This window comes from Hoplias malabaricus, chromosome 2 (assembly GCF_029633855.1).
Source record: "Hoplias malabaricus isolate fHopMal1 chromosome 2, fHopMal1.hap1, whole genome shotgun sequence".
NCBI lineage: Eukaryota > Metazoa > Chordata > Actinopteri > Characiformes > Erythrinidae > Hoplias > Hoplias malabaricus.
The window spans coordinates 43,199,235-43,212,923 of record NC_089801.1 but is presented as its reverse complement, the minus strand read 5'-3'; the positions used below and the strand labels follow the sequence as shown (position 1 = coordinate 43,212,923).

Here is a 13,689-nt window from a genome sequence, read left to right as displayed (position 1 = left end):
CTTCTAGAGAAGAGAATGTAATGTATATTTAGGGAACACAAATAGACTTTTAAACACTGTTGTATCTTTAAAGGTACATTTACACAGCTTGTAACGTATTTTCGTATATGCAGCATTTCTGAGTATTATCTCTGTGTGGGTCTCTCAGTCAGCGTTTGTTGAGAAGCAGAGAGTAGAGCAGAATAAATTGGAAGTTATTGTGAGTGTGAGCTTTGTGGGATTCTCGGTCTGTGTGTGGGAAGATGCAAAGAGTGGAGTGGAAGGCAGCTATGGTGAGTGTGTGCTCTATTGGCATCAGAAATTCATTGTGGTGAAGCAGCACAGAGGAAAGAGGGAGGGGGAGATTAGTTCATAAAACATTGTACAGTTTGAATGTACAGCACCCTCCAAAATTATTGGCACCCCTAGTTAAAATGTGTTAAAAGCCTTAAAATATATTTTTTTTTAATCGCAGAAGCACAATCCCACTCTGAAAATTGTTTTAAAAAAAGCAACCTTCAACCTACAACTCAATTCAAAAAACAAAGAAAGAAAAAATCCTGACTAAGAAATAATTATTTCCCATCAAATGACCTGTTACACAATTATTGGCACCCTTAACAATGTATTGGTAATAAATGTATTTGAACAAATTTTGTCATTTCTGCTGTAGTGTATAAAGTGGATCAAAGTATCTAGTTAATCCTTTAATTAGTATTTCATCACTCCCTGTTTCCCTGGGGTATAAATATGGTGTTACACAGAGGCCTGTTTCTCTTACTCACTCTTAAACATGGGAAGGCAAGAGAACACACTATTCGAGAAAGGCAGAAGTGTGTCAACCTTCATAATTCAGGCAGTGGCTACAAGAAAATAGCCACTCACCTGCAGATGCTCTTATCTACAAACAGAGCAATCATCAAAAAGTTCAAAACATCTGGAACTGTGACAAACAAGCCTGGAAGAGGACACAAGTGTATCTTGCTACTACACACAGTGAGAAGAATGGTGAGAGAAGTAGAAAGTTCTCCAAAGCTCACTGTAAGAGAATTTAATTAAATGGTAGAATCTTGGAGTTACGAGGTCTCCCAAACAACCATCAGCACCATAGGCACTATCTACATGCCAACAAGCTGTTTGGGAGGCATGCACAGAGAAAGCCTTTTCTGAATTATACGCATAAGCATAAACAGGTGGAGTTTGCCAAGCAGTACTGGGATTTTAACTGGGACTGTGTGCTTTGGTCAGATGAGACCAAGATAAAGCTTTTTGGCAACAAACACTCTGGTGTAACACCAAGGATGAGTACGCAGAAAAACACCTCATGCCCACTGTTAAGTGTGGGGGAGCATTGGTGATGCTGTTGGCCTGTTTCTTCTCCAAAGGACATGTAAGGACACATGGGATCATGAACTCTTTAAAAAATAATAATAATAATCAGAATCTGGTGGCCTCTGCCCGAAAGCTGAAGATGGGTCGTTCAGAAAGATAATGACCCTAAATGTGTGGCCAAATCTACTCAAAAATGGTTCACAAGGCACAAAATCAAGCTCATCTCATGGCCATCTCAGTCCCCAGACCTCAACCCAATAGAAAACCTGTGAGGTGAGCTGAAGAAGAAAGTGCATAGACGAAGATTTGGAGAGGTTGTGCAAAGAGGAATGGTCAAATATCCCTCTTTCTGTATTCTCCCATCTTGTGAAGAGTTATAGGAGAAGATTAAGTGCGGTCTTGATGGCAAAAGGAGGTTGTACAAAGTATATCACCAGGGGTGCCAATAATTGTGGCACACATGGTTTTATTCAAAAGATTTATTTCTTAATGTGTGATTTTTTCCCCCATCAAATAAAGGCACTTGATTTAAAGCTTAGATTTTTCACTTTTTTGGATTGTTTTCCTATATTATTATTTTTTTAAAGAATTTATTAGAAGCCAAAGAACACTTCTTAACCAGGGGTGCCAATAATTATGGAAGGCGCTGTATTGAGGAGATGTGAAAATTTTCACAGAAAGTGTTTACAGCCCCTAGTGCACTAGTGTGTGTGTGTGTTCACTACCACCAATGGGTTAAATGCGGAAGACACATTTCATTGTATGTTAAACAATGCAAAACAATTGCATATCATCTTTTTAAAAATTTTGCTTACATTCGCAATATGAGGCCTTACGAGTCATTGCAGTGTCGTTGGGTAATGTGAGTGTTCCATACCTTTATGACCACCTCCTTATTTACACAATAACTGTGTAGATATATCCAACATGGACACCCTGTGAGTTGGCTCTCATATGGCTCTGTCCGCGTGGGTTTCCTCCGGGTGGGTTTCCTCCGGGTGGGTTTCCTCCGGGTGCTCCGGTATATTTGTAGATATAATTTGGGTGGTAGATCATTCTCGGTGCAGTACTGCCTTCTAGTGGTGGTGTGTTAGTGTGTGTTCTGCTGGTAGAAGTGGATCAGACCCAGCAATTGGACACTGTCCAATTTGTTAAATACACACACCTCATTGATCCATCTTGTAGACGTAATGTCAGAAACAGTAGTTTGTCTGAAGCTGCAGTTTGTGTTGGTCGTCCTGTAGTCCTTTTTTAGTGGGCACAGTGTGATGTCACCTGGATGCTCTTGGTTTTGGACTATTCTCAGACCATCACTGAAATTGAGAGATTTAAAAAGTCCACTACCCAAGTCATACATGCCCTGTGTGGGTCCTGACCATTGATGACTAGAATGAAATTGAGCATTCAATGTACGTAGAGCAATAGGCAGATTCCAGTCTATATCTATAGAACTATAAAGTGCTCCTGTGTTCAGGGAGCTGAGTTAATGGACAGTTAATGTGGAAACAAGGAGGTGTTCATAGTGTTATGATGTCATGTTATGATCTAAGGTATTTCTAATCGGTGTAGAGAGAAAGAGAGCATCAGAGCAGAAACAGATCTTGACCAAGTACTTGCTCTGAGACCACAGTCTAGTTGTAGAGAAGGGCAGGTATAAACAGTCCTGGCTGCCCAGAGAGTATGTGGTCACTGTGAGATTAGAGAGGTGGAGAGAGATGCAGTTCCTACTGTTCTTTACTGTTAAAAATTCAGAACTAGAGAACACTTCAGACAGGTTTAAACAGCTGATCCCCAACTATCACACACTCACAGATTATCACGGGAGATGGGCACACAGCCCCCTTCACTGCACTGTGTGTATCAGACTGTCACAAAGAGTGCACTGAGCTCTGCCCATTCATGTTTGTTGAAATTTTGCAACAAAAGCATGTCCAAAGTTCAAATTTTTTGATAATTATTTTCTTACAGGCAATACAGATTGCAATCAGACCAATTGTTAGCTGAGAGGATGAAAATCCAGGATCAAGTTCGAAAAGCTCCATTTTTGCAAACCTGACAATTGAGGAAAAACTATACATATTTTGAAAATAGTAGCACAAGGCACTAGGGAGAGTATATCACAAAGCTAATATCATGTTGATATGTTCAGTTTTAACTGACATGTTCCTGATATAAAATGATTATGCTGAAAAATGTTGACACTGTGCTGGATTAAAGAATAACAAAAGAACCTAATGAAGGACAAAAATGTAAATTGGACTGTGAATGGAAAAGTGCTAAAATGTGGCATTTTGTCTAAAATTCTGTTTAATCACCAGCGCTCTGCCCAGAAAACGATGTGCAAAACACTAGTGGACCTCTAACTTCGCCCTCAGTGGAACAACAGTGGTCCGCCGTCTCCTTGCTCTCAAGGAAGATAAATCAACTCCAAGATATAACCTTAGCAATTTAGCCATATAGAGCGTCGTGTATTTAAATTTTAGACAAAATAATGGCGTTAAATTTAGCTGCAGCTCATTCATTTGTGTGTTTGTTTGTTTTTCTTTGTTGCCCAGCAAAGCATTTTCACTACGGATGGTTAAAGCACGTGAAACTTATTTCTTGGCCAGAATAATTCATTACATCTGAGATTAGTCAATAGATCAGATAGGCATCACCGGACTCGGCATTAATTCTGAAGCTAGTTAAAGCCCATCACCCACCTGCTGGCAAAGTCTACTCTCCCAGCCAGAACCTCTATCTACGTCATCTGCTCGTTTTACTCCAGTCGAAAAACACCTGAACCCCACGGACACGACAGCACAGGTCTCACAGGGAGGCCCGGCCTGCAGCAACCTGTGCGTGCTCATATACTTTTGTACATGAACATTTAATTCGTAAACAAAAGTCTGTTTTATGTGTGTTTTGTACGAATAGGACTTCAATATCAAACGATTATAAAGACTTACGCATACGACATGAATTATTATGGGTACGAATTATAGATTACGAACACGAATTGGAAAGTGAGAAAACCCTTTCAAAAATACTTCACTGGACTCACAGGCCAGATGCATAGAGCAAAAGGCCAATCGATTCCATATAGTGTGCGCGCGGGGTCTGCTGCGTCTTGTTTTGATCTGGTGGTGGCGGCAGGGTCTGTGTACATTTTATTAGTTTGGTTCTTGGACTGAATGGAGAATGGGAGAAACGAAAGAAATGCGACTCATTCATTCATTTTCAGCATGAACACATGAAGACAGGAATGAGAACACAGGCTGTGTTTTGTATACAGTTCATTATTTTGATTAGGAACTGTGGGCAGGCATAAAGCACACTTTACACCTCATTGGTCAGTCTGAGGGGTAGCCAGTGTAGAGATTTTAAAGTCGTGAATTGTAATGATACTGGCAGCACAGTTCTGAATCAGCTGGAGCTTCTGCAGGCTTTTGCCAGAGATCCCAATGTGGAGGGCATTGCAATAGTCCAGATTGGAGGAGACAAAGGCATGGACCAATTTTTCAGCATCCGGTTGTGGGAAGTAGGGACAGAGTTTTGCTATGTTTTTGAGATGGAGTAAAGTGACTTTGGATAGATGGTGAATGCGATTGTCAAATTATAAATGTGGGTCCAGTTTGACACCTAGATTTGTAACAAAAGAAGTGAGGGGAATGCTATGATCAGAGACAAAAATAATACTGATAGAAGCTGTCTAAATCTTATGTGGAGTACCGATAAGGACGACTTCTGTTTTACTACTATTTAACTGAAGAAAGTTCTCAGACATCCACATCTTTGTCTCCTCCAGACATGCTATGAGACCTGGTGGGGTGGCTGAAGTGGTGATGGAATCTGTTCTTAAATAGAGCTGGGTGTCATCTGCATAAGAATGGAATGATATCCCAAATTTCCTAATGATGTTTCCCATTGGAAGCATATAGACAGTAAACAGAGTTGGTCTAGGCACTGACCCCTGAGGAACCCCACAGGTGACAGTGTGGGGAGATGACCTCTCCTCCCCTAGGGCCACATACTCAACTCTGCCAGTGAGACATGACTGGAACCATTGGAGGATGGTCCCAGAGAGTTCAGCTGTAGTGTGTAGTTGATGCAAGAGGATGTTATTGTCCACAGTATCGAAGGAGGCAGAGAGATCTAGGAGTATGAGAAGTGACGGGAGCCCTGGTCAGCAGCCATCAACAAATCATTGGTAACTCTGACCAGATTGAAAAGTCTTATACAGACTGTGTGTATGGAGGTGGTGATGGAGCCGTGCTGCAACAACCTTTTCCAAAACTTTGGAGAGAAATGGTAGATTGGAGATGGGTCTATAATTTCCCAGGTTTTCAGGATCTAATGAGGGTTTTTTTCTGGTATGGACGAATAAGAGCAGGTTTTAAGACTGAAGGGATTGGCCAGTTTGCATTGACAAATTTATTATTGCAGTGATGAGTGGGCTAATGACTAAGTTGTTTGCTTTTATCAATGATGTAGGAAAAGGATCGAGTGAGCATGTGGAGGGCCTCATTTTCTGAAAATATCCCTCCACCTCTCTATGTGTAGTATCAGCGTAGTGAGAGAGTATGGTCTCTGGCTCTAGAGTCTGTATCACTGATACAGGTGGGGATGGTAATGGAAAGGCAGAACGGATGGATTCTACCTTGTTAGAGAAAAAAGTCATAAACCAGTTACATTGTTCTTCTGTGTGGTCGCTGCATGTATGGGTTTGGGGTTTCAGTAAATGACTTATTGTAGAAAACAGCTGTCTTGAGTTTACAAAATTATTACTAATTTTGTAAGAATAGAATTGAGACCTAGCTGTGGCCAGAGCTTTAGAATAGGCATTTTGATGGTCACGGTAAGCCTGCTTATGGAAAATATGTTTCCAGTCCTGTGGAAACATATTGTCACTCAAGGGCACGTCCAGTTGTCTTTATTCTCCGCAGCTCATCACGGGGATGATCTGAAAAAAAGAAACTGTTCTTGATTTAAGTGGGGCATGGGACTCAAGAATGTTGTAAAGACCAGTATTAAAAGTCAACAGAGTCAGTTCTTTCATATCCTGACTGAGAGTGGCAGAATTTGTATTTTTCATATTTCTGAAAAGGATTAGGCGTTTTGGTTTGGAGTGTAAACGTGTTACAGACAGCTCCATAGAGATGACCTTTTGATTAGAAACGCCCATATCAAATACATAGAGATTTGTTATGGGGCAGAATCAGTGATGACCAGGTCAAGTGTATGCCCCCTGGTGTGTGTAGGCACATCAACATGCTGCTTTAGATGGATACACTCAAGAAGCTCCAGAAACTCTGCAGTGAATTGACTTGTGGGTGAATCCACATGAATATTAAAATCCCCAAGGATAATTACATTGGAGGTTGTTGCACAGAGTGATGTCAACAGGTCCTGTATTTCTGTGATAATGCCTGGGTTGGATTTGCGGGGGCAGTAGATAAGTAATATTGTTGTGGGTGTTTTTAATATATGTCTTTCATTCAAATGTGGACAGCTTGGGCAAGGGGAGAGGGTACAGTTTAGATCTGCATGATAGATAACTGCCAAGCTTCCTCCACGACCGTTGCCCCTGGCCTTTTCCAAATAGGTATGACCTGTGGGACATCATTCAATACAGAATCGGAAACTGGTATGTGCCAGGTTTTAGATAGGCACATAAGATCTATTTCCTTATCAAGAATATAGTTCTGTATTAGACTGGATTTGTTTGATAAAGACTGGGCATTGAATAGGGCTATTTTAATGCTGGTACATTACATTATAGACAATATATTATTTGTAAAGTTTGAGAAAGTCCTGTTTCACTTATTTACTGCAGCTCTGTCTATTTGTCACGCCCTCGTCTCGTCAAGTCTGTTCTTCCGGCCATGTTCTCTTTTAGCACATGGTTATGTTTGTTGTTATTCTAGTCCCACCTTTGTTCCTCCTCCTCGTCTGTGTCATTTGTTACCCTGCCCCCTCGTTATCTGTCCAGGTGCATTTTGGCTTTGTCTTGTATTGTTCTTGTTCCCTTGTGCCTCTCCTGTTTGTTGGACATTTCACCTTCGTTTGTTCCCAAGTCATGTTGGGTTGTTTATCTCCCGTTTCTAGTCAAGTCATGTTTGTTTCCTAGTTTTGTCGTTTTGTGTATTTCCTGTCGTCATTTAGTCTCACGTCTGTTTGTTTCTACTTTCCCTCATTTTGGTTTTTGCCCCAGTCCTAGTCTGTTTTGTTATTCCTTTTTGTAAATAAAGTACTGTGTTTTAGCGAGTGCGTTCGCCTCAGTCAGTCCGCCCCCACATGCCTGACACTATTAGACATGTCTATGAGATGACCTGGGGTCATCCACTTCATATTTAAGTGAAGGTTTAGAGCACAGCTGCCTGTTCATCTTCTTAAACATTTGCAGGTGACTTCTTAATGTAAAAAGGAAGAAAGAAAAGATGTAATGAGGAAGATCTAATTGATGATGATGTAATGAACATTGCAAAGATGATGACGTAATGTGAGAGAATGTAATGATGATGTAATGACTGAGACTGTGATCATGAAGATGTAACAAGGAAGTCCTAATTGATGATGACGATGTAATGAAGACTGTAAGAATAATAATTTAATGTCTCAAATATGGCATCATCACATAAGAACAGTGACATAACTCCAGTAACTGATGGAACTGGATTTAATGTGAGAGCTTGACTTGGATAAATACATTCCTCGGACTTTATAAATGATGAAATGATGATGATGATGATGTAATGATGATGTAATGATGAAGATGATGCAATAAAGATTGTAAAGACATTGATGTAATGCCTCAAATATTGCCTCAACTCATAAGAACAGTGACATCATCCCTAAGAGAGTCCACACAGCTGTTATCTATGGTGTCTTTTTCTCATCAGTATACTTCACTGTTTCTAAATTCCTGCAGTGCAGTAGGATTATGCAGCAGTGTTTTGTGGGAGGGAAGGTACAACATGGAAGTTAAAAGCTCTCCTTTCAAGCTTTGTTTAAAACATGAGCAACTGATGAAACTGGATTTTATGTGAGAGCTTGACTTTGATTAAAACTCTCCTCTGACATTCTAAACTACACAAACTACATCCAGTACTTTCAGTAGAAATACACAATATTCACTCACGTCTGCAACTCCCTAAACCATCAACGAGGAACAAAGATAAAAAGATGAAAGTTTAGAGAGAAATGTTGACTGTACACAATATATAAACATTATAGAAAATGTATTATTTGTAAAGTTTGAGAAAGTCCTTTTTTTCTTATTTACTGCAGCTCTGTCTATTAGACATTCAGTTCAGACAACCTGGGGTTATCCATTTCATAAATAAATGAAGGTTTACAGCACAAGTTTTGCAGGTTGCTTCATAATGTAAAAATGATGATGTAATAAGAGAGACTGTAATGATTATGTAATGATTGAGACTGTGATTATGATGATGGAATCATTGAGACTAATTATGATGATGTAATGAGGACGATCTAATCGATGATTATGTAATAAAAATTGCAAAGATGATGATGTTATGACAGAGAGAGTGTAATGATAATGTAATTATTATTGATTGTGATCATGAAGATGTAATGAGGAAGTCCTAATTGATGATGACAATGTAATGAAGACTGTAAGGATGCCTCAAATATAGCATCATCACATAAGAATAGTGACATAACTCCCAAGAGTCCACACTGAATATATCTGTGGTGTCTTTTCTCATCAGTAAATGTCACTGTCTCTAAGTTCCTACAGTGCAGTGGGATTATGCAGCAGTGCATTGTGGGAGTGAAGGTGTGAGATGGAAGTTAAAAGCTCTTATTCCAAGCTTTATTTAAAACATGAACAACTGATGGAACTGAATTTTATGTAAAAGTTTGACTTGGATTAAAACTCCCCTCTGACATTATAAACTACACAAACTACATCCAGTACTTTCAGTAGAAAATACACAACATTCACTTACCAATAAACTTTCCTAAAACATCAAAGAGGAACAAAGATAAAAAGATGAAATATTATAGAATGTTGACTGTACACATTATATGAACACTATAGAGAATGTATTATTTCTAATTTATGAATCCTGTCTCTCTTATTTATTATTATTCTGCAGCTCTGTCTGTTAGACTTTGAGTTCAGATGACCTGAGGTCATCCACTTTGTATTTTAGACATTGTGTAATAAAAAAAATGATGAAGTGTAGATGAGAGGATCTGAGGAGTCAAGTCAGTCTCTGGTACTGACTCATATTTTTCAAAATTGTTAGTCACTGATTCAGAGATTAATGCAGTCAGGCAGATTGTGCACGTGTGTTTGTTTGTGTCTGTGTGTGTTCAGGACTGTTCTGAGTTATGCAGGTCAGGAAAAGTTCAACAAGAACAACTCTACTAATCATGTTGATGATAATGTAAAACTGTGACTTCACTCCCAACACAGTCCACACTGCTTTTTTGTGGTGACAGTAAACTTAACTGTCTCTATGGTTCTTGCAGTGCAGTGAGATTATGCAGCAGTGCATTGTGGGAAGGAAGGTGGGACATGGAAGTTAAAAGGTCTCATTTCATGCTTTGTTTAAATAATGAGCAACTAATGGAACAGGATTTTATGTGAGAGCATGACGTAGAATAAACTCTCCTCTGATTTTCTAAACTACACCAACTCCATACAGTACTTTCAGTAGAAATACACACCATTCACTTACCGTTCTACATTCCTAAAACATCAAAGAGAAACAAAGATGAAATGTTAGATGTTGATTTTACACATATATAGACACTATGGCAATGTATTATTTGTAAAGTGTGAGGAAGTCTTGTCTCTCTTATTTACTGCAGCTCCGTCAGCTAGACTTTCAGTTCAGACGCCCTGGGATCAACCACAATTTGGGTAAGTGATAGTCTAGAGTACAGCTTCTGTATTATTCTCTTAAACATTTACAGGACATTTATGGATTGAGGAACACTGTAATGATGATGATGTAAAGAGCAAGACTGTAATAATGGGAAATTGTAATGATGAATATTAATGAAGAATGTAATGATGATGTAATGAGAGAAACCGCAATGACAATATAATAAAGAAGACTGAGATGATGATGATGATGATGATGATGTAAACTACACCAACTCCATACAGTACTTTCAGTAGAAATACACACCATTCACTTACCGTTCTACATTCCTAAAACATCAAAGAGAAACAAAGATGAAATGTTAGATGTTGATCTAACATTTAGAACCCGTTTGGCTGTTTCTGTACCCGTTTGGAAGCTGTTTTGATCGCTCGGGTTTTCCTGTTTACTCGTTTCCATTGTTATTTCTATATTTATATGCTTTTATAACCTACTAACCATCCATAGATCTATCTTTTAGATTGTCTCCGCAGGAATATTCATTACAGAGGCACTAAAACTGCCACCGGACCCTGGAGTAACGTTCTTGGTGTAAGTTACTAAAATTCACTAAAAGCGGTAAGTACCTGCAATTCCATGGCTACTACTGGCTGTTTTGCCTGTTCAGAGTGTGGCATGTTTAGTTTAACGCCCTTTTCCACCTCTAGCGATAAATATAGTGATTGTATTTGTAGTAAGTGTCAGCTAGTTAGCTCTCTGGTGGATAAAGTGGACCAGTTAGAAGTGCGCATCCGGAGCTTATTATTGTTGAGGGATAAACAGCGAGATTCAGTGTTAGCAACTCCGGGTGCCTTAGGGAGAGTTAGCACCCCCACGACTCCGGCGTTAGAGCCCTCACAGCGGGGTGAATGGGTGACGTCTCGGCGTCATAGCCGGAAAGCTAAGGCTGATGCTAACGCTGAGGCCAAAGCTAGCCCACCGGGACACCACGCTCCTCTGATTCGCGTGTCAAACAGGTTTGCCCCGCTCAGCAAAGCACCCGCTGAGGAGCCTGTTAAGAGTGCTCTGGTTATAGGAGACTCTATTGTTCGGCACGTGAAATTAGCTACTCCTTTAGGGGCGCCGGCAGTAACAGTTAGCTGTTTATCGGGAGCCAGAGCGCCGGATATTAGTGGCAACCTTAGACTGTTAGCTAATAGGAGATATTCGAGGGTAGTCATTCATGTAGGGGCCAATGATATTCGTCTGCGGCAGTCTGAGGTAACTAAGGGTAATATTAGAGAGGTGATTAAACTGGCCCAGACGATGTCCGATGCCGTAATCTGCTCTGGCCCCATACCAATGCGGCGTGGCGACGAAGCTTACAGCAGACTTTGGGCGTTAAACTGCTGGATGTCCAAGTGGTGTTCCGAAAATCAAGTGGGCTTTATAGACAATTGGTTACGTTTTGAGGGCAAGCCTGGTCTTATAGGTAGGGATGGTATCCACCCCACGCGGGAGGGTGCTGCCTTACTTTCTTGCAGTATAGCACATAGTATTTTAGTTAGTCAGCAGAGTAGTGTAGATAGCTGCTGACAATCCAGAGCCGGGACCAGGCCACAGACAGACAGGCTAAACCGACCGTCTGCGAACTGTCTTGAGACGTCACCCAGGTTCAACTGTATTGAGACTGTGTCTTTCCCCCGAACTAAATGTAAAAGTAGAAAAACAAAATCAGCCTGTTTCAGCAACCTAATCAATATTAAATCATACACAACACCTAGCAGCAACACCTCAGAACTAAAATTTGGGTTACTCAACATAAGATCACTAAACTCAAAAGCACTCATCGTAAATGATATTATAAGTGATCATAAATTCAATGTTTTCTGTCTCACAGAAACGTGGGTTAAACCAAATGAATATTTAGCACTAAATGAAGCCACCCCCCTAGGCTATAATTATGCACATAGCCCAAGAATATCAGGCAAAGGAGGTGGAGTATGTGTAATTTACCAAAATACCCTAGAAATTAGTCTTAAACAATGTGACACCTTCTCTTCTTTTGAGGTTCTCTCCACTATTATTACAAATCCGGTCACAAAAAAGGACGCATTTTTATTATGCAACATTTACAGACCACCAGGGCCTTACTTAGAATTTCTGAAAGAATTCAGCGAATTTGCTACAAACCTAGCTGTGTGCAATCATAAAGTTATAATTGTAGGAGATTTCAATATCCATTTTGAGAAGGAAAGTGACCCACTAAAAAAGGCATTTACCTCAATCTTAGACTCTATTGGTATTACTCAAAATGTAACAGGGCCTACACACTACTGCAGCCACACTTTAGACTTAGTTCTGACATTAGGTCTAACATTGACAAAATTAATATCTTACCGCAATCCTCAGCAATCTCCGATCATTACTTAATTTCATATGAGCTACGTTTTAGCCATAATATATGTAAGAACCCTCACTATTCTACAAGGCGTATAATAAAACCATCTACCGCCCTACAATTTATAGAAAACCTACCAGAACTATCGACCCCAGTTCCAACTCCATCAGACCCAATGGACCTAGATGTACTAACTGATTACCTAGAAAATACCTGTCGATCTACTTTAGAAAAGGTAGCACCACTTAAACATAAAAGTATAAGACAGAAAAAGCTCGCACCATGGTATAACGATAAGACCCGTACTTTAAAACAAACATTACGAAAACTAGAGCGGAAATGGCGATCAACCAAGCTTGAAGTGTTCCATTCTGCCTGGAAGGACAGCCTTATAGAGTATAGAAATGCCCTCACTAAAGCTCGCTCAGCATATCTGGCCTCGCTGATCTCCCATAATAAAAATAATCCGAGAGCACTGTTTAGTGTGTTTTCTAGAATTACAAAAAATCAAGCAGGTTCCGAACAACTAATTCCAGCAACTCTCACCAGTAAAGATTTTATGGACTTTTTTAATAATAAAATTGAGAATATTAGACAACAAACTCTAGCCACAGGATCAAATCCATCCTGGCTGCCACCTGATGTGAATGAAATAGAACATAATATAACTGTAAAAGAAAGACTTGAAACCTTTTACCCACTCCCACAATTAGAACTAGAGAAGATTATCACCTCCGCAAACTGTACAACTTGCACACTTGATGCAATTCCCACAAAGTTGCTCAAAGAAGTATTACCAGCTATTATTGATCCTCTTTTAACTATAGTAAACTCATCGCTTAGTCTGGGCCATGTACCCAAAGCTTTTAAACTAGCAGTTATTAAACCTATGATCAAGAAACCAAATCTTGATGCTAGTACACTGTCTAATTACAGGCCTATTTCTAATTTGCCATTTCTGTCTAAGATCTTAGAAAAAGCTGTGGCCCAACAACTTAGTTCATATCTACATAAGAATCATATATATGAAAAATTCCAATCTGGATTCAGGCAACATCATAGTACAGAGACAGCTCTAGTCAAGATAACAAATGATCTTCTTCTTGCCTCTGATCAAGGCCACGTATCCCTGTTGGTGCTTCTTGACCTAAGCGC

At 39.8% G+C, this 13,689-nt stretch overlaps 1 protein-coding gene across 1 annotated transcript; it reads left to right on the top strand.

Moving 5' to 3' along the window:
* The first annotated feature begins 1,504 nt into the window (after positions 1–1,504).
* LOC136676728 (uncharacterized) lies at positions 1,505–12,275 on the top strand. Its single transcript, XM_066653924.1, has 3 exons — positions 1,505–1,584; positions 4,705–4,866; positions 10,904–12,275. Exons 1-3 carry the CDS (start codon positions 1,505–1,507, stop codon positions 11,727–11,729), a joined length of 1,068 nt encoding a protein of 355 aa, XP_066510021.1. The 3' UTR covers positions 11,730–12,275.
* The last annotated feature ends 1,414 nt before the right edge of the window (positions 12,276–13,689 follow it).